This window comes from Rhinopithecus roxellana, chromosome 7 (assembly GCF_007565055.1).
Source record: "Rhinopithecus roxellana isolate Shanxi Qingling chromosome 7, ASM756505v1, whole genome shotgun sequence".
Taxonomy (NCBI): Eukaryota; Metazoa; Chordata; class Mammalia; order Primates; family Cercopithecidae; genus Rhinopithecus; species Rhinopithecus roxellana.
Genome location: NC_044555.1, coordinates 58,684,948 through 58,701,179, shown reverse-complemented (window position 1 = coordinate 58,701,179; position 16,232 = coordinate 58,684,948). Strand labels below are relative to the sequence as shown.

General features: G+C 41.2%; 1 protein-coding gene across 1 annotated transcript; it reads left to right on the top strand.

The window, feature by feature from the left end:
- Positions 1 to 3,233: 3,233 nt before the first annotated feature.
- On the top strand, positions 3,234 to 5,229 carry LOC115898616 (eukaryotic translation elongation factor 1 epsilon-1-like). The gene is made up of 3 exons (XM_030933634.1): positions 3,234 to 3,392; positions 4,825 to 4,969; positions 5,120 to 5,229. The coding sequence occupies exons 1-3, from the start codon at positions 3,234 to 3,236 to the stop codon at positions 5,218 to 5,220; spliced, it is 405 nt and encodes a 134-aa protein (XP_030789494.1). The 3' UTR covers positions 5,221 to 5,229.
- Positions 5,230 to 16,232: the final 11,003 nt, after the last annotated feature.

Genomic DNA, 16,232 nt, shown 5'->3' with positions numbered 1-16,232 from the left:
CTGGAAGGCAGGTACCAGAAGATCAGAAGAACAGTCCTAGCACTTTCACTTGAGGCATTGACATAGGCAGACAGGTCAGAACTTGCTGGAAAACCTAAGAATCTGTATGTCTGCTTGCTGATAGGGTTTTGCTGTGTCCCCACCCAAATCTCACCTTGAATTGTAATCCCTATAATCCCCACATGTCGAGGGAGGGACCTGGTGGGAGGTGATTGGACCATGGAGGCAGTTTCCTCCATGTCATTCTCATGATAGTGAGGGAGTTCTCATGAGATCTGATGGTTTTATAAGTGTTTGACAGTTCCTCCTTCACACACTCACTCTATCCTGACGCCTTGTGAAGAAGGTGGCTGCTTCCCCTTCCACCATGATCGTAAGTCTCCTGAGGCCTCCCCAGCCATGCGAAACTGTGAGTCCAACCTCGTTCCTTTGTTAACTACCCAGTCTCGGGTAGTATCTGTACAGTAGTGTGAGAGCAGACTAATACACTTGCCAAAGTTGGTGTGTGAAGAGAGACATGTGCCACAGCTTTGGTAGCGCTGATGCCAAGTACCAAGTAGTAGGCTTGCAGCCCCAGTTGGTTGACTAGCAGTCCACAGAATGAGTTGGATGTGGAATGGAAAAGATTGAGGAAAATCGGGGACACACCAGGCACCTAAGCATCTTTGTGTCCTTTGAAGGGTACTGACCTCCACTTTTGTTCTGCTTTCCAAGTCTCATGTAAGTTCATCTCACTGAGAAAAAGTAACCCTAAAACTATCTAGGGTAAGGGGATTCTACGAAATTCTCAGCTTCTGGCAAGAGCAATGGGGCCAGTCTAGCATAGCCCAGTTCCTTCTAGACTCATTCATAGGATTGGCTCTACTGCTTTATCAAGACAATTTTGGTAAGTTAAAGCATTCTTCTGGTCAGAATACACTGTACAAAATTATTTTGGGTTTGTGCTCTTTATTAAACCCAAACAATCTAAATCCAAAATGCTGTGACTTTCTAGATCTCTTCCAAAGAGAAAGAAAATCGTGGCAATATTCTGTATAAGAAAACTAACATGCACAGGCTGACACTGTGTTTTTTCTTTTTAAATTCCCATTCCAAGTTTAGAAAAGCACAAAGAAAACTTTAAAAAGACACAGGAAGGGGAACATCACACACCGGGGCCTGTCATGGGGTGTGGGGAGCGGGGAGGATAGCATTAGGAGATATACCTAATGTAAATGAGTTAATGGGTGCAGCACACCAACATGGCACATGTATACTTATGTAACAAACCTGCATGTTGTGCACATATACCCTAGAACTTAAAGTATGATTAAAAAATAAATAAAAGAAGTGAAAATGGCTGGTTCCTGCTTTAACTGATGACATTCCACCATTGTGACTTGTTACTCCCCTACATTAACTGAGCGATTAACCTTGTGAAATTCTTCTCCTGGCTCAAAAGCTCCCCAACTGAGCACCTTGTGACCTCTGCCTCTGCCTGCAACAGAACAATCCCCTTTGACTGTAATTTCCCACTACCCACCCAAATCCTATAAAACATCCCCACCCCTATCTCCCTTGGCTGAATCTTTTCGGACTCAGCCCACCTGCACCCAGGTGAAATAAACAGCCGTGTTTCTCACACAAAGCCTGTTTGGTGGTCTCTTCACACGGACGCGCGTGACACCAATGATGACCTTAAATGAGTTTTAATTAACTTCAGCTTAATAGGCCATCATTTTTCAGGACCCAACTGTTAAAAGACAAAATTACAGCACATCTAGGATTGCAGATCTTAACTGGCTTTTGTTTGAGATTCTAGAATCAGGCAGCAGTCAGGACCAAAAATGGTTCAGAATGCTCTGCCACATGACATCTGCAGGTTATATTTATAACCAGAGAAAAGAAAGTGACATACAGAAAACAGAAGTGAAATACAGAGACAGCTCCATTGGTTGCAGCCTAAATTTGCCTTTATGGAACCTAGTTTGAACAGTTGGCCACCTGCCATTGGCTGACACTTGGCAGCTGTGATTGGTTTAGCCTCAGCTATTGGTTATAAACACATTTCTAAGTCAGATTTTCAGTTTGTTTATATACTAAGTTAGGTTGTAGTTCTTTACAAGGACTTATTGGGAGGCTTCTAAAGCCCAAATTTAGCAACTCCCTACTTTTGGTCAGCCTATTAATGTTTAGAAATTTACCAAAATTTTGGGCCTTGTCACCATGACTACTCTCTGTCATCATTGTAAATGTACTTCTTTGGTCTCAGTATGGAATTCAGAAGTTCTTATTTGGTCTCAGTTCCCACTGGGCAATAGCAGAACAGTGAGTTTTGTAAGATGGAAACAAGGAAACAGAACAATGGAAAATAAGAGCTGATTGGTTATGTAAACCAAATGTAAAATTCTAAGGCCTCCGACAACCTGAATGGGCTCCTCTCAGCCAAGGGGATTCCAGAGTTAACCTGAAAATCTAGTTCAGACCATTGTGGAAGAGGGGGTTGGACATGCCTCATTATAGCCCTCCAGCATTAACATCAACACAGACCTTAGGTCTGATAAGAAACATTTATAATCTTTTTTTCTCTGAAGACTGCTACTTGAAGGCTTCATCTGCATAATAAAACCTAGGTCTCCATAAAGCCTTATCCACCCAGACATTCCTTTCTACTGATAACAACTCTTTCAACTAATTCCCAGTCAGAAAATTTTAAAATCTACCTATGACCTGGAAGCCCCCACCCCTTGAGTTGTTCCACCTTTCCAGATCAAACCAGTGTAAATCTTACATGTATCGATTGATGTATTATGTCTCCCTAAAATGTATGAAGCAAGCTTTACCCTGACCAACTTGGGTAAATCTCATCTAAACCTCCTGAGACTGTGTCACAGATGTGTCCTTAACCTTGACAAAATAAAGTTTCTAAATTCACTGAGACCTGTCTCAGATATTTTGGGTTCACAGTTAATGTCAGGTTACTTTTTGGGTAAGGGTTAAAGCAGAGGGGATTTCCTTATGCTGACTCAGGTAGACTGGAATCCCTTCTTTTTCAGGAAACACTGGTCTGTTTTGGGATTTATCTACTTCCTTAAAGCTTCAGTTTGGTTGAGTGGCATTTAGCATCAGTGACTCCATTCTAGTTTGGCCTGGTCTGTTGTGGCCTAGTGCAGGAGCCCAATCCGGAACAATGGCCTGCCATAATTTGTTTAATAACTCTCCCCTTGGCCTCTGCCAGGAGCTACGGCCGGAAGATGGCGGTGGCCACAGAATTGTCGTTGCTGGAGAAGTCCCTGGGAGATAAAGTCTACCTTACAGGGTATAACTTTACTTTAGCAGATATCCTATTGTACTATGGACTTCATCGCTTTATAGTTGACCTGACAGTTCAAGAAAAGGAGAAATACCTTAATGTGTCTCACTGGTTTTGTCACATTCAGCATTATCCAGGCATCAGGCAACATCTGTCTAGTGTTGTCTTCATCAAGAACAGACTATATACTAATTCCCACTAGAAGCTGTCCATGCCATACAGAAGATCTATTAAAAATGTTTTAAATGGAAAATGTACTCTGGGCCACAGGACTAATGTAAATTAATATACAGTCATTCATTATTTGTTGAAGTTGATAGAATTTTTGAAGTGTAAATTTGTGTCTGAATGTTTTATTTGTTCTTTAGTTGAAGTTTTGCAAATTTTATGTCAAAATTCAATTGCTTTTAAACAAGTTGAGATCAAGTTATAAATTAACCTTGTTTTTAATAGATGACATTTATTTCAATAAAAGTTGCAAATCAGGGGCTTAATCTGAAAAAAAATTGGTGGTCCTTTCAATGGTTGACATATTTGGCTATTTATTAATCTCTCTTTCATATTCTAAAACTCATTTTCCCCTTATGGATATTTATGGTAGTGTGTTAAGAACTGTGATAAATTGTGCCAAGGAAACAGGGAAGACAGATAGATTTGTTTTAAGTATTTATGTGAGGTAGTAAATGTGGTTGAAAAAATAAAAAATAACTCTCCCCTTTTGGTCAGGTTCTCACCTAGGTGAGAGTGTGACCAAAACACAGGGCATTAGTAGTACTCTCAGTCACCATCATTTTGGGTTTCTGGTCTCATTGTAACCCCAAAGGTTCTTGTCGTAGCCACGCCAAAGAATTGGTGTAGTGGCAGCCCACGGTGAGAGAGACACGGATCGGACCGAGAGAAAAAAGCTGTAGGCTTTATTGAGCAGAGTGACAGTACAAAGTTTCCACAGCGTGGAAGGGGCCTGGAGCAGGTAGCCAGGGTTAGATTTTTCGATCACCTTTTAAATGCTTCAAGGTGGCAAAGATGTCACCAGAGTGAGAAACAAAGACAATTAACATGTCTCAGGTCTTGAGGAAAACTGGAACTGCAACTTAAGTTTTATCTACTTTATGACCTTGTAGCAGCAGGACAAAGGAGACAGGATCTCACAGGATTTTACAAACTGTTTAAAGGAATCGGAATTGGGAGCACAGATAAGGTCCGCTGGTGACAGAAAAACAGGCTTTTAACTTTGTTTAGTTTCAGGGAGCGGGAAGGGAGAGAGGACACAGGGAAGTTTACAGTGAAATTTTCGCTGTTTGTAGCTTTCCTGGGGAAGAAAACACAGGCACAAATTCTGATGTTAGGAATATTTTAAGCACATGTCTTCAATATTATTCATCCAGGACCGAAGTAAGTCCTGTGGCAGAAAATGAGTGAGTTTCACAGCTTTCTGAGCCCCTACTCGACCTGGGAAGCCCAGCTGGAACCTCCTCTCATCAACATGTCATTTCAGTAAAGTCAAGAAAACTTTATTCCGTTATTGTTACCAGGGGCAGGTATCCAGTTACCCTGAGTTACTGACGGTGAATCCACATGTGTCTGCAGCAACTTCAGTTCTTGCCTCCTTAGGAGAAAGAATTCGACTGAGGGACATAAAGTGGAAGAAGAGACCAAGGCGAGTTTTAGAGGAGGAGTGTAAGTTTGTTTTTAAAAGGCTTTATAACAGGAAAGGAAGGAAAATTCGCTTGGAAGAGACCCAAGTGGGCATCTGAAGGTCAAAGACAGCATTTAACCTTGATCCTAGGACTTTATAGGCTCACCTCTTTCCCATGATTCTTTCCTTAGGGTGGGCTGCCCGCATGCACAGTGTGTTATGCCCAGACCGTTTGTTCCCCAAAGAAGACCACCAGAGTCCAGAGTCAAAGCCAAGCGGCAAGGATCTTTAATGCAAGTTCGAACTTGGTCCCTCCGTTCTACAACATACAAGAAGGCCCCGAATGATGCATATGCCCGCTTTTTATAGCCCGATGCATACAGGATATGTAAGGTTACAGAGGTACAAAGGAATTCTTTTGGTCACAGTATCACAATTGGTAATTGGTTAATATTCTAAGTTATACAGTTAATAGTTTCTATTTGTTCCCGCGCATTTAATAAAACTACAAACGGTTGTGACCTTATCAGGGGCTCTCTAGGTGGTGTTTCTAGGATGTTTGGGGGGATGTGTTTGTGTTGGGCTCAGGAAGTTTGGAACAAATAGAGGAATGTGTTTGTACTGGGCCCAGGACTAAGATATGTGGCAGACACCGGTAATTAGAACAGAACAGAGCAGGACAGAGATTTTCACAACGTTTGTCCTTACAATGTCTGGAGTCTATAGATAACCTAATCGGTTAGGTCCGGGGTCGATCTTTAACTAGGCTCAGGGCGCCACCCGGGCTGTCAGGGTGCTGCCCGGGCTGTTTGCCTGTGGACTTCATTTCTGCCTTTTAGTTTCTTTCATTTGATCTCTTTCAAGTGCCCTCCTTACCCTTGGGAACTGAGCACTTGCTGTCTGTTTAGGAAGCTGTCCACATACCCATCTGAGGCTTTCCTCTCTTTGCTGGTAGAGTGTCCCCGGAAGGTCATACTTTGCCGTTTTCTCTCTTAGGCACATGCCCAGGAAGTTTCTTCTCCCTGTCATCTGCATTCAATTAACACTTCAATGTTAACAGCTGTGAATCATCAGGAGATTATCTCTCCCTGGTGCCCTGGTGCCCTGGTGCCAGCTGCCCAATTAAAAAACCTGCTTGTAACAGAAGTTGAATGGAGCTCACATCTACAGATATTTAGGTCTGAGTCTCCTGGGCAGTTGTCCTCATCTTGGTTCAAGTAAACTCTAAAATTCTATTTTGTGCCTCAGCTTCTTCCTTTAGGTCAACAATATGAACATACTTTAATATGGTACGTTTGTTCCTGATGACCTACTTCTGTTGTACAATCAAATGTAAGGAAGTGTCAATGAAAAGAGTCAAACTCGGTAAAATCTTTGAAGAGATTTATTCTGAGCCAAATATGAGTGACTATGATTAGGACACAGCCCTTAGGAGGTCCTGAGAACATGTACCAAGGTGGTCAGGGTGCAGCTTGGTATTATACATTTTAGGGAGACATGATACTTCAATCACAAACATTTAAGAAATACATTGGTTTGATCTAGAAAGGTGGGACAACTCGGAATGGGGGCCCTCCGGCTTACAGGTAGATTTAAAATTTTTCTGGTTGACCATTGGTTGAGTTTATCTAGAGACCTGGGATCAATAGAAAGGAATGTCTGGGTTAAGATAAAGGATTGTGGAGACCCAAGTTCTTATTTGCAGAGGAAGTCTTCAGGCAATAGGCTTCAAAGAGAATAGGTTTTAAAATGTTTCTTATCAGACTTCAAGTCTGTGTGGATGTTAATGTCGAAGAGGTATAATGAGCCATGTCCGACCCTCACTTCCCGTCTGGGCCTGAAACGGTCTCTCAGATTAAACTTTAAAGAGCCTTGGCTGAGGAGGAAGTCCCTTTAGAAGGTTGGGGAGCCTTAGAATTTTATTTTTGGTTTACAGAAGTATATTTTGCTTTTGATATTATTAACTGTATTTCAAGTCTAACATGTTTTACATGTTTTCCTAGGAGCATTAAATACTATTTTCAGATTTTATTACACAAATAAGGCACAGATCCCATTTTATCATTACCTTCATTACTACCTATATTGACATAATTTCAACTGAATTTGGGAACATTCCAGAGTTTGGACTTCCAATAATCCTTTGTCATCCCCTAAAAGGTAAATTACATTTTTCCTCAAGACAATTACTCATAGAATGTCTGCCACTTTTGTTTATCTAGTTTCATCAATTTCTCTAAAATTGACTTTGAGTATCCCTTTAAACTCTTCTGTTTTAGAAAGCGTCACAAGGCAACATTGAATGGTTGTAGTCACAAAATCTCTTCATATTCTTCCTTTCTCTGAATATTTTCTGCAGTGACAAATATTTGTTTCTGTTGTGTTACTTTTAAAAGGAATGCTTGGAAAAAAAATACAGACAAAGATTCATTACAATAAGTGATCCAGTCACAATAAATCAATTTTCATTTGGACCTTTTTTTTTTTTCTGAGATGGAGTCTTGCTCTGTCACCCAGTCTCGAGTGCAGTGGCATGATCTCAGCTGACTGCAACCTCCACCTCTGGGGTTCAAGAAATTCTCCTGCCTCAGCCTCCTGAGTAGCTGGGATTACAGGCGCCTGCCACCACACCCAGCTAATTTTTGTATTTTTAGTAGAGACCAGGTTTCACCATGTTGGCCAGGCTGGTCTTGAACTCCTGACCTCGTGATCTGCCTGCCTTGGCCTCCCAAAGTGCTGGGATTACAGGTGTGAGCCACTGCACCTGGCCCTTTTTTATTTTTTAAAGTTATACTTTCAGAAATGTTCAGCCATGAATTGAAATAGTCTCTAAAATGTGATTTTTTTCCCCTGGTCTAAGGTGACCAGATTTCTAGAGAGTGAACCCAGGACAGAACCACACCACAAGAAAAAAATATGATTAATAAGTTTACACGAATGTGTTTAACATAAAACATGCAAAAGAAGCATTAATTTGGAATTATTTATTAGTCTGCATTATAAACTTCACAGCCTCATGAATGTTCTTATTTTTTAAATGTAGGACTAGTTAGTGTCAATTACTACTAAATATTAGTACAAATAATTAACAAAGTATAGAAATGATCCCTGAAAGTATAGTCTTAATTATTAGTACAAATAAATAAGCAGATGTTTGAAAAAATATTACAATGTTTTGAATAGATTTATTATTTTAAATTAGTTCTAGATTCACACAGAAATTAGAAAGAAAAATGCAGATTTCCCCTGTAGCTGCAACCTAGTTTTCCTTCTTATTATTAACATATTAGTACATATCAGATATCTTCTTAACATCTTACATAATTTGTTACAATTAATGACCAGATATTAGTATGTTATTATTAGATAAGCCCACATTTTATTTGGTTTCCCTCAGTTCTATCTTTTTCTATTCTGGGATCCCATCTCAGATCCTACAGGACACTTAGTTGTCATGTCAGGCTCTTCTTGCCTGTGATAGTTTCTCAGACTTTCCTTCTGATAGCTTTGACAGTGTAAGACAGACTGGTCAGGTATTGTGTAGAATCTCTCTTATTGTGGTTTACTTGATATTTTTCTCATAATTAGACTATGGTTATGGGTTTGGGGGAAACAGATCAGATGTGTAGTGCTATTCTAGTCTCTTCATGCTCTCAAGCTGCATTATCACCATTAATATGAATTTTGATCACCTGGCTGAGGGATTGTTTTCAGGTTTCTCAGTGTGAAGTTACCTTTTGCCCATGTCCATACTGTATGTATTCTTTTGGAGGAAATAAGCATGCAAAGCCCACACTTAAGGAGTGGGGAGTTAGCTCTACCTCCTTGATGGCTGAGTGTCTACATCAGGTATTTGGAATTCTTCTGTATAAGATATTTCTATTTGGCCCATTTGTGTATTTATTTAATCATTTATTTATACCAGTATGGACAACCAGATGGTTACTTCAATCTTTTGGTTATTATCCAGTCGTACAGTATTTTGTTGCTTTGATTTCCTATCTGTGGCCATTGGGAGCCTTTCCATTGGCTCCTGTTTTCCTTTGACATAATGGTGTGTTTTGTTTTAACAATTTCTTTCTGATACTTCAAGAGTATCCTGGCTCATGTAATTCTGAAGCCTGGAAAGTCCGAGATCAAGGCACTGGAAGATTCCATGTCTGGTGAGGGCTCATCTCTCAGAGATAGTACCTTCTAGCCATGTCTTCACATGGCAGAATGGATAAACAGGCTACCCACAGACTCTTTTATAAGGGCACTTGTGCCATTCATGAGGGCAGAGCCTTGACTGTTGGGGGAACCCACCCCCAATATTTCTACATAGGTTGTTTCTATTTTCCATAAATGTCGGCCAGTTGATAAATAAAGAGAAAGAGTACAAAGAGAGGAATTTTATAGCTGGGCTGCTGGGGGTGACATCACATATTGATAGGACTGTGATGCCCACCGAAGTCTCAGACCAGCAAGTTTTTATTAAGGGTTTCAAAAGGGGAGAGGGTGTAAGAACAGGGAGTAAGTACAAAGATCACATGCTTCAAAAGGCAAAAAGCAGAACTACTAGTAAGGGTCTAACAAAGATCACATGCTTCTGAGGCAACAGGACAAAGGGCAAAAGCAGAACTACTGATAAGGGTCTATGTTCAACAGTGCACCTATTGTCTTAATAAACATCTTAAATAACAGAAAACAGGGTTCGAGAGCAGAGAACTGGTCTGACCACAAATTTACCAAGGCAGAGTTAGTTTTTCCCCACCCTAGTAAGCCTGAGGGTACTGCAGGATACCAGGGCATATCTCAGTCCTTATCTCAACCTCATAAGACAGACATTCCCAGAGTGGCTGTTTATAGACATTCCCCAGGAATGCATTCCTTTCCCAGGGTATTAATATTAATATTCCTTCCTAGGAAAAGAATTTAGTGATATCTCTCCTACTTGCATGTCCATTTATAGGCTCTCTGCAAGAATTAAAAATGGCTGTTTTTGCCTGACCCCACAGGCAGTCAGACCTTATGGTTGTCTTCCCTTGTTCCCTAAAAATCGCTGTTATTCTATTCTTTTTCAAGGTGCACTGATTTCATATTGTTCAAACACAAATGTTTTACAATCAATTTGTGCACTTAACACAATTATCACAGTGGTCCTGAGGTGATGTACATCCTCAGTTTATGAAGATAACAAGATTAAAGTAAAGACAGGCATAAGAAATTATAAAAGTAATATTTGGGAACTGAAAAATGTCCATGAAATCTTCACAATTTATGGTCCTCTGCCACAGCTCCAGCCAGTCCCTGTGTTCGGGGTTCCTGACTGCCCTCAACACTTGATGATGAATTACCTGTTAAAACCATACTCTTGGAGGCTAGGTTTCAACACATGAATTTTGGGGGGACACCAACATTGAGATCATATTAACCAGTAAACATAAGTAAATGCTTCCCTGAGTTCTATGAGCCATCATAGCAAATTATCAATCCTGAGGAGGAGGTGTGGGACTGTTCAATTTGCAGCCAAGTCAAACAGAAGTGTGAGTAAACTGGGGATTTACTAGTTGTGATTGGCATCTGAAGTGGGGGGCAGTTTGGTGTTATTGAGCCCTTAAACTATTAGGTATGTAATAACTCCAGTTAATTCATGTCATAAATTGAATTATATGGCACCCAGCTGGTGTCCCAAAAGTTGGAGAATTGGTTCATATGGGAAAACCCCTCATATATTTGTTGTCAGAAGTGAAGTATTGAGAGTATAGATGAAAAACAGGTTTTTTTTCTTTTTACAGATATAATAGGTTTAAATTAACTATTACACCTGAGGGAGAGAACTTTATAAAATAGAGTCCACTATTTATATTCAGTATATTCTGCTTTTAGTCTATAGATTCTACTCATTTCCAAAGTGACCCAGGTTAGCACTTTCTGCCCATCACCTGCAGTGAGTTTTTCCATAAATTTGTAATACAGTTAGATTCTTGGTCCCATTCTATATTTTATCCTTGGATACTACTACACCCTAAATAGTTTGATTTAATTTGTATAGCTTGTGATTTATTCTTTGGGCTGTAAAATTCTATCAGTTTTATAAAATGCACAGTGTCAGGTATCCACCATTAAAGTACCATACAGAATACTTCAAACACCCACCCTATGTAACCACTGATTCGTTTATCTCTGTAATTTTGCCTTTTCCAAAATATCATATAAAATGGGGTGAAATGGTGGGTAGCCTCTTCAGGCTGGCTTCCTTCGCTTAGCAGTATACATGTGGGATTTACCCATGTCTTTGCATGTGTAGATAGTTTATTCCTTTCTATTTATGAATGGTACTGCATTGCACAGATGCACCCCAATTTGATTATGTATTCAGTTATTGAAGGAAATTCTGATTACATTTTGACCATTATGAATAGAACTGTCAGCTATTGAAAGAAATTCTGATTACATTTTGACCATTATGAATAGAACTGCTATACATAATTACATGCTGGTATATGTTTGAACATAACTTTTCAAAGCAGTTAAAGACAGGCAATTTAGGAGTGCAATTGTCAGATTATAAGGTGAGAGTTGTTCAGCTTTGGAAAAAACCTGCAAAAGTGTCTTCTGAAGTGGTTGTATCATTGTGCATTCTACCAGCAATGAATGACAGTTCCTACTGTTCTTCAGCCTCCAGCAACTGGTCTGTCAGGGCTCTTTTAGAGTTCAGCAGTTCTAAAGGGTGTGCAGCTATCTCATTGTTGTTTTAATTTACAATTTCCTAATGATATGTTGAGCACCCTTTTGTATGATTATTTGCTATCTTTATATTTTATTTGATCAGGTGTCCATTTAGCTGTTTACTCATTTTAATTGGGTTTTTAGTTATCTTATTGCTTCTTTTTAAGAGTTCTTTTTGTGTTACCATTATTTTTAGAGACAGTGTCTTGTTATATTGCTCAGACTGGTCTCAAACTACTAGCTTCAAGCAATCCTCTCGCTTCAGCCTCCCGAGTAACTGAGATCACAGGCATGAGCCACCCCACCCAACATCTCTTTATATTTTTAATACAATTGTTTTAACCAGATATGTATTTTGTAAATACTTTCTCCCAGTCTGTGTCTTGTCTTTGTTCTCTGAATAGGCTCTTTCTCAGAGTTGAAAATTTAGTTTTATAAAGTCTGTGTTATCAGTATTTTTTCTTTTGTGATTTGGCTTTTGGTATTATGTGTTAAACCTCAGCACCAAATCCAAGGTCACGCAGGCTTTCTTCTAGGATGTTTATAGTTTTGCATTTCAAATTTCAGCCTATGGACTATTGTGAGTGAATTTTTGTGTACATTTTAGTTTGTATGTACATTATTCTCATTCCATGTGGTTTCTAAATAATTGTTCCATCACTATTTTTGGAAAATACACGGGATAGTGAATTTCCAAAATGATGGCACCGAGTAAACGAATACTGCATTGTAGTGATTTCTCAAGAGAGCCAGGAGGGGGCCCACATCCACCGATAAACTGTGAGCAAGAGCGTCCTGTGCTGAGTCCTGACGGCCACCAGATGGCACGTGAACCCGCCTCTTCTGACCATCTCCCCTCAGATGGTGGGAGCGGGGAGATAAGAACTTCATTTTCCTCAGTCTTCAGAGGATTCTGCATAGGAAGGGTTCATGTAGAAAAATATAACCCCCAAATCCCACTGTTGCCATTGCACCCTGAGATCATTCTCAACGTCCAAGACGTGGTGGCTACAATATATATTCACACAATGTCCTCTAGTAGTTAATATCCACTCAGCGGCCCCTACTACTGATGGAATCATGTCTACACAGTGGCCGCTAATGAAATTCACACTCTTTCGAGAGTGATTGGTTTCACAGCTTTGGCTGAAATGGAGCCTCTATAATGAAGTTTGATGTCATCTCTACTTTCCTGGTGTGGTATTGATCTGGTTGTTTTATAAAGTAATTTACTTTCCAGTAAATTCATACTTACAGGAAACATGCAATAGCAGTACAAAATACCTTTTATCCTTTCTCTGATTCCCCAGTGGTTACTCCAGTACCAGAATTGCAACTTCACACAATCTACCTACCCAGTTCACTTTACTGCCTGTGCCGACTGTGAGAAAAATGTCTCTTTCCCTTTGGATCCAGTTTTCTTTTCCTGAAACTGTTCCTGTGACTCTCTCTCAGTTTCACAACCTTGGCAGATTTAAGGAATGGAGATGAATCCAAGCTGCTTCTGTCCTAGTTTTGCCAACGCACGACAACATAGAAGTTTCTCATTGCCTGAGGTAGTACCTGGAGTTCTTTGTCTCATGACCAAGAAAGTTAAGGAGCACAGACACAAAGGGTGAGGTTGGAGTGAAAGTTTAATTAGCCAAAGTTGAAAGCTCTCCGCTATGGAGAGGGGACCCAGAAGAGGGTTGCTGTTTTTACAGTTCAATGCAAAGGCTTGTATAAGAAACCGATGAGGACTGGGTGCCTCATTTGCATAAGGTGTGAATTTCTGGTGGCTCCACCCCATCTTCTTAGTGCACATGTGGGCTCTTAGCTTGAGTTACTACCTATTGCTTTGTTCCCCTTACTGTGCATGTGTCAGAGGATGGAATCTCATCCTGTCACTCTCCCGATTAATGTTCCCAATGAGTTTCCACTGGCCTTAGAACAAGGTCCACATGGTTTTCCATGGTTTCCTGGCCTGTGAGTGCTCCTGCCTGCTGCCCTCTCCCATTCAGTCAGCCCCAATTACCTGCAGTCCAATTTGCTTTCAATTACAGGGACATAGCAAGCTTGTGGGTGTCTCAGGAATTTTATGCATGTTCTCTTAACCCATGCACCCAGCGCCCCCAACCTTATCAAATTTTCTAAGACTTTGTCCAGCTAATTCTGATGTAGCATGACAAGCTGCAGACAAAACCCCTCAGACACCAAGTTAAAGAAGGAAGTTGTTTATTCGGCCAGGAGCATCGGCAAACTCATCTCAAGAGCTGAGCTCCCCAAGTAAGTGATTCCTGTCCCTTTTAAGGGCTCACAACTCTAAGGGGGCACGCATGAGAGGGTCATGATTGATTGAGCAAGCAGTGGGTATGTGACTGAGGCCCCACCAGTCTTCAGTCTTTAATTTTATTTCAAAAACTGTGGACATGGGAGGCTCAGAGGGGTCATAACACACATCCAGTTGGTTGTTTCCTGGGCTACATACCTTGTACTGAGTGTCATATATACATGTTCCTGTTCAAGTTCCTAGGCATTCATTGTAACTATAAAACAAAAAGATTGTTTTAACTTGTTGCCCTACTTCAGTAACTGGATGTATACACTGGCAGCAGTCCTCCATATGGGGAAAATCAGTGGCAGTTTCTACTATGCAAGTCCAAATTATAAGGAAAATGAGTCCTATGATGATTCTCCTCATGCTTTGGCCATGCGTAGACCAGTCAGCTTCTGGGTGTGACTGGAACAGGGCTTGTTGTCCTCTTCAGAGTCACTTTGCAGGGGTTGTCCGGGCTCAGTTTTGCCTCACAGGTTTCACTGGCTGCAGGTTTCACATGGCTGTGGTGGATCCAGGCTGGGATTCCTTCTACCTTTACAGCCATGGGGGTGGTCAGGATTACAGTCTGAGGTCCTTTCCACCATAACCGCAAAGGGGCTACGTTCCAGTCCTTGATCCACACGCGATCACCTGGTGAGAAAGGGTGAACTGGAGAGAATAAGCTGATGGGACACCTCTCATTTACCCAAGTTGAGATGGTCTAATTTTTCCTAAAGCCTGTAGCTGTTGCTGTAATTCAATTTGACCTATCTCTTGGGTAGTGCCTGGAAGCTCCCATAGTATAGGAGGAGGCCTATGATACAGTATTTCACGAGGGGAGTATCCTGTTTTCTTAGAAGGAGTGCATCTAATTTTAAGCAATACCATAGGAAGGGCCTGTATCCACTTTAATCCTGTTTCCTGACATACTTTCTGTAAACTATTTTTGAAAGTCCGATTCATTCATTCCACCTTTCTGGAACTTTGAGGTCAGTAGGCAACATGTGGCTTCCCAGTGATTGCTAACACCTTTGCTGTCTTCTGTACCAACTCAGCCACAAACACGGGCCCATTATCTGAGCTGATTCTTAAGGGCAGTCCAAACCTAGGAATAAGATCTCGGAGAAGCACACGGGTTACCTCGTAGGCCTTTTCAGTTCGTGTTGGATAAGCCTCCACCCACCCAGAGTAAGTACACACAATAACCAGAAAATACTTGTTACCTCCACGTTTCGGCATTTCTGTGAAATCCACCTGAAGATACTCAAAAGGAGCCGCTCCATAAGCTTGCATGCCCGGCAGAAGAGTGGGGCCTTGCCTCGCATTGTGCTGTTGGCAAGTAACACACCATTGTGCTACTGCTTTGGCAAGGGCTGGCGAGTGTGAGACGTAGGAGTACCGGCCTAACAATTTTTCAAGTGACTCTTGTCCTAGATGAGTGGTTTCGCACATGGCCAATACGATTGTGGCTCCTAGCAACTGTGGCACAGCTACCCTCCCATCTAGCAGTCTGATCCATCCTCCTTTTATTACTTGCCCCCTTCTGCATGGAAGAAGTCTTTTTCTTCCTTAGAATAGGTAGGTACCAGGTCAGGTGTTTGAGGGAGTAAGGGGGCTGCTACCGATGCTGGGTTAGGGGTAGATGCTGCTTTTTGAGCTTCTGAATCAGCTCGAGAGTTTCCTAAGGCCACTGAGGTGGAGGCTCGCTGGTGTCCTCTGCAGTGCGTGACTGCCACCTTCTGAGGTTTCCACGCTGCCTCTAATACTTGTAGAATTTCTTGTTGATATTTTACGTCCTTTTCCCCAGAGTTTAACAGACCCTTTTCCTTACAGAATGCTCCATGCACTTGGAGGGTTAGAAAGGCATATCGAGAGTCAGTGTAGATGTTTATAGTCTTACCTTCACTGAGTTCTAGAGCCCGAATTAAAGCAATGAGCTCAGCCTTCTGGGCTGAAGTGCCCTGTGGCAACGGTTTGGCTTCAATGACAGCATCCAAAGTTACCACTGCATATCCTGCACATCTTTCTCCTTGTGGGTTGATGAAGCTACTCCCATCCATGTATAACTCCCAGTCTACTGATGCCCATGGCTGGTCCCGAAGGTCAGGTCTGCTAGAATAGACTGAGTCCAACAGCTCTACACAGTTATGCTCGACCCAGCTCTCTGATACTGGGAGCAGGGGGGTGGGATTTAGGGTGCTACAGACTTCAATAGTAACACGGGGATTTTGACATAGCAAGCTTTGGTACTTGGTTTATCTAGCATTTGTTAGCCAATGATGTCCTTTGGTATTTAT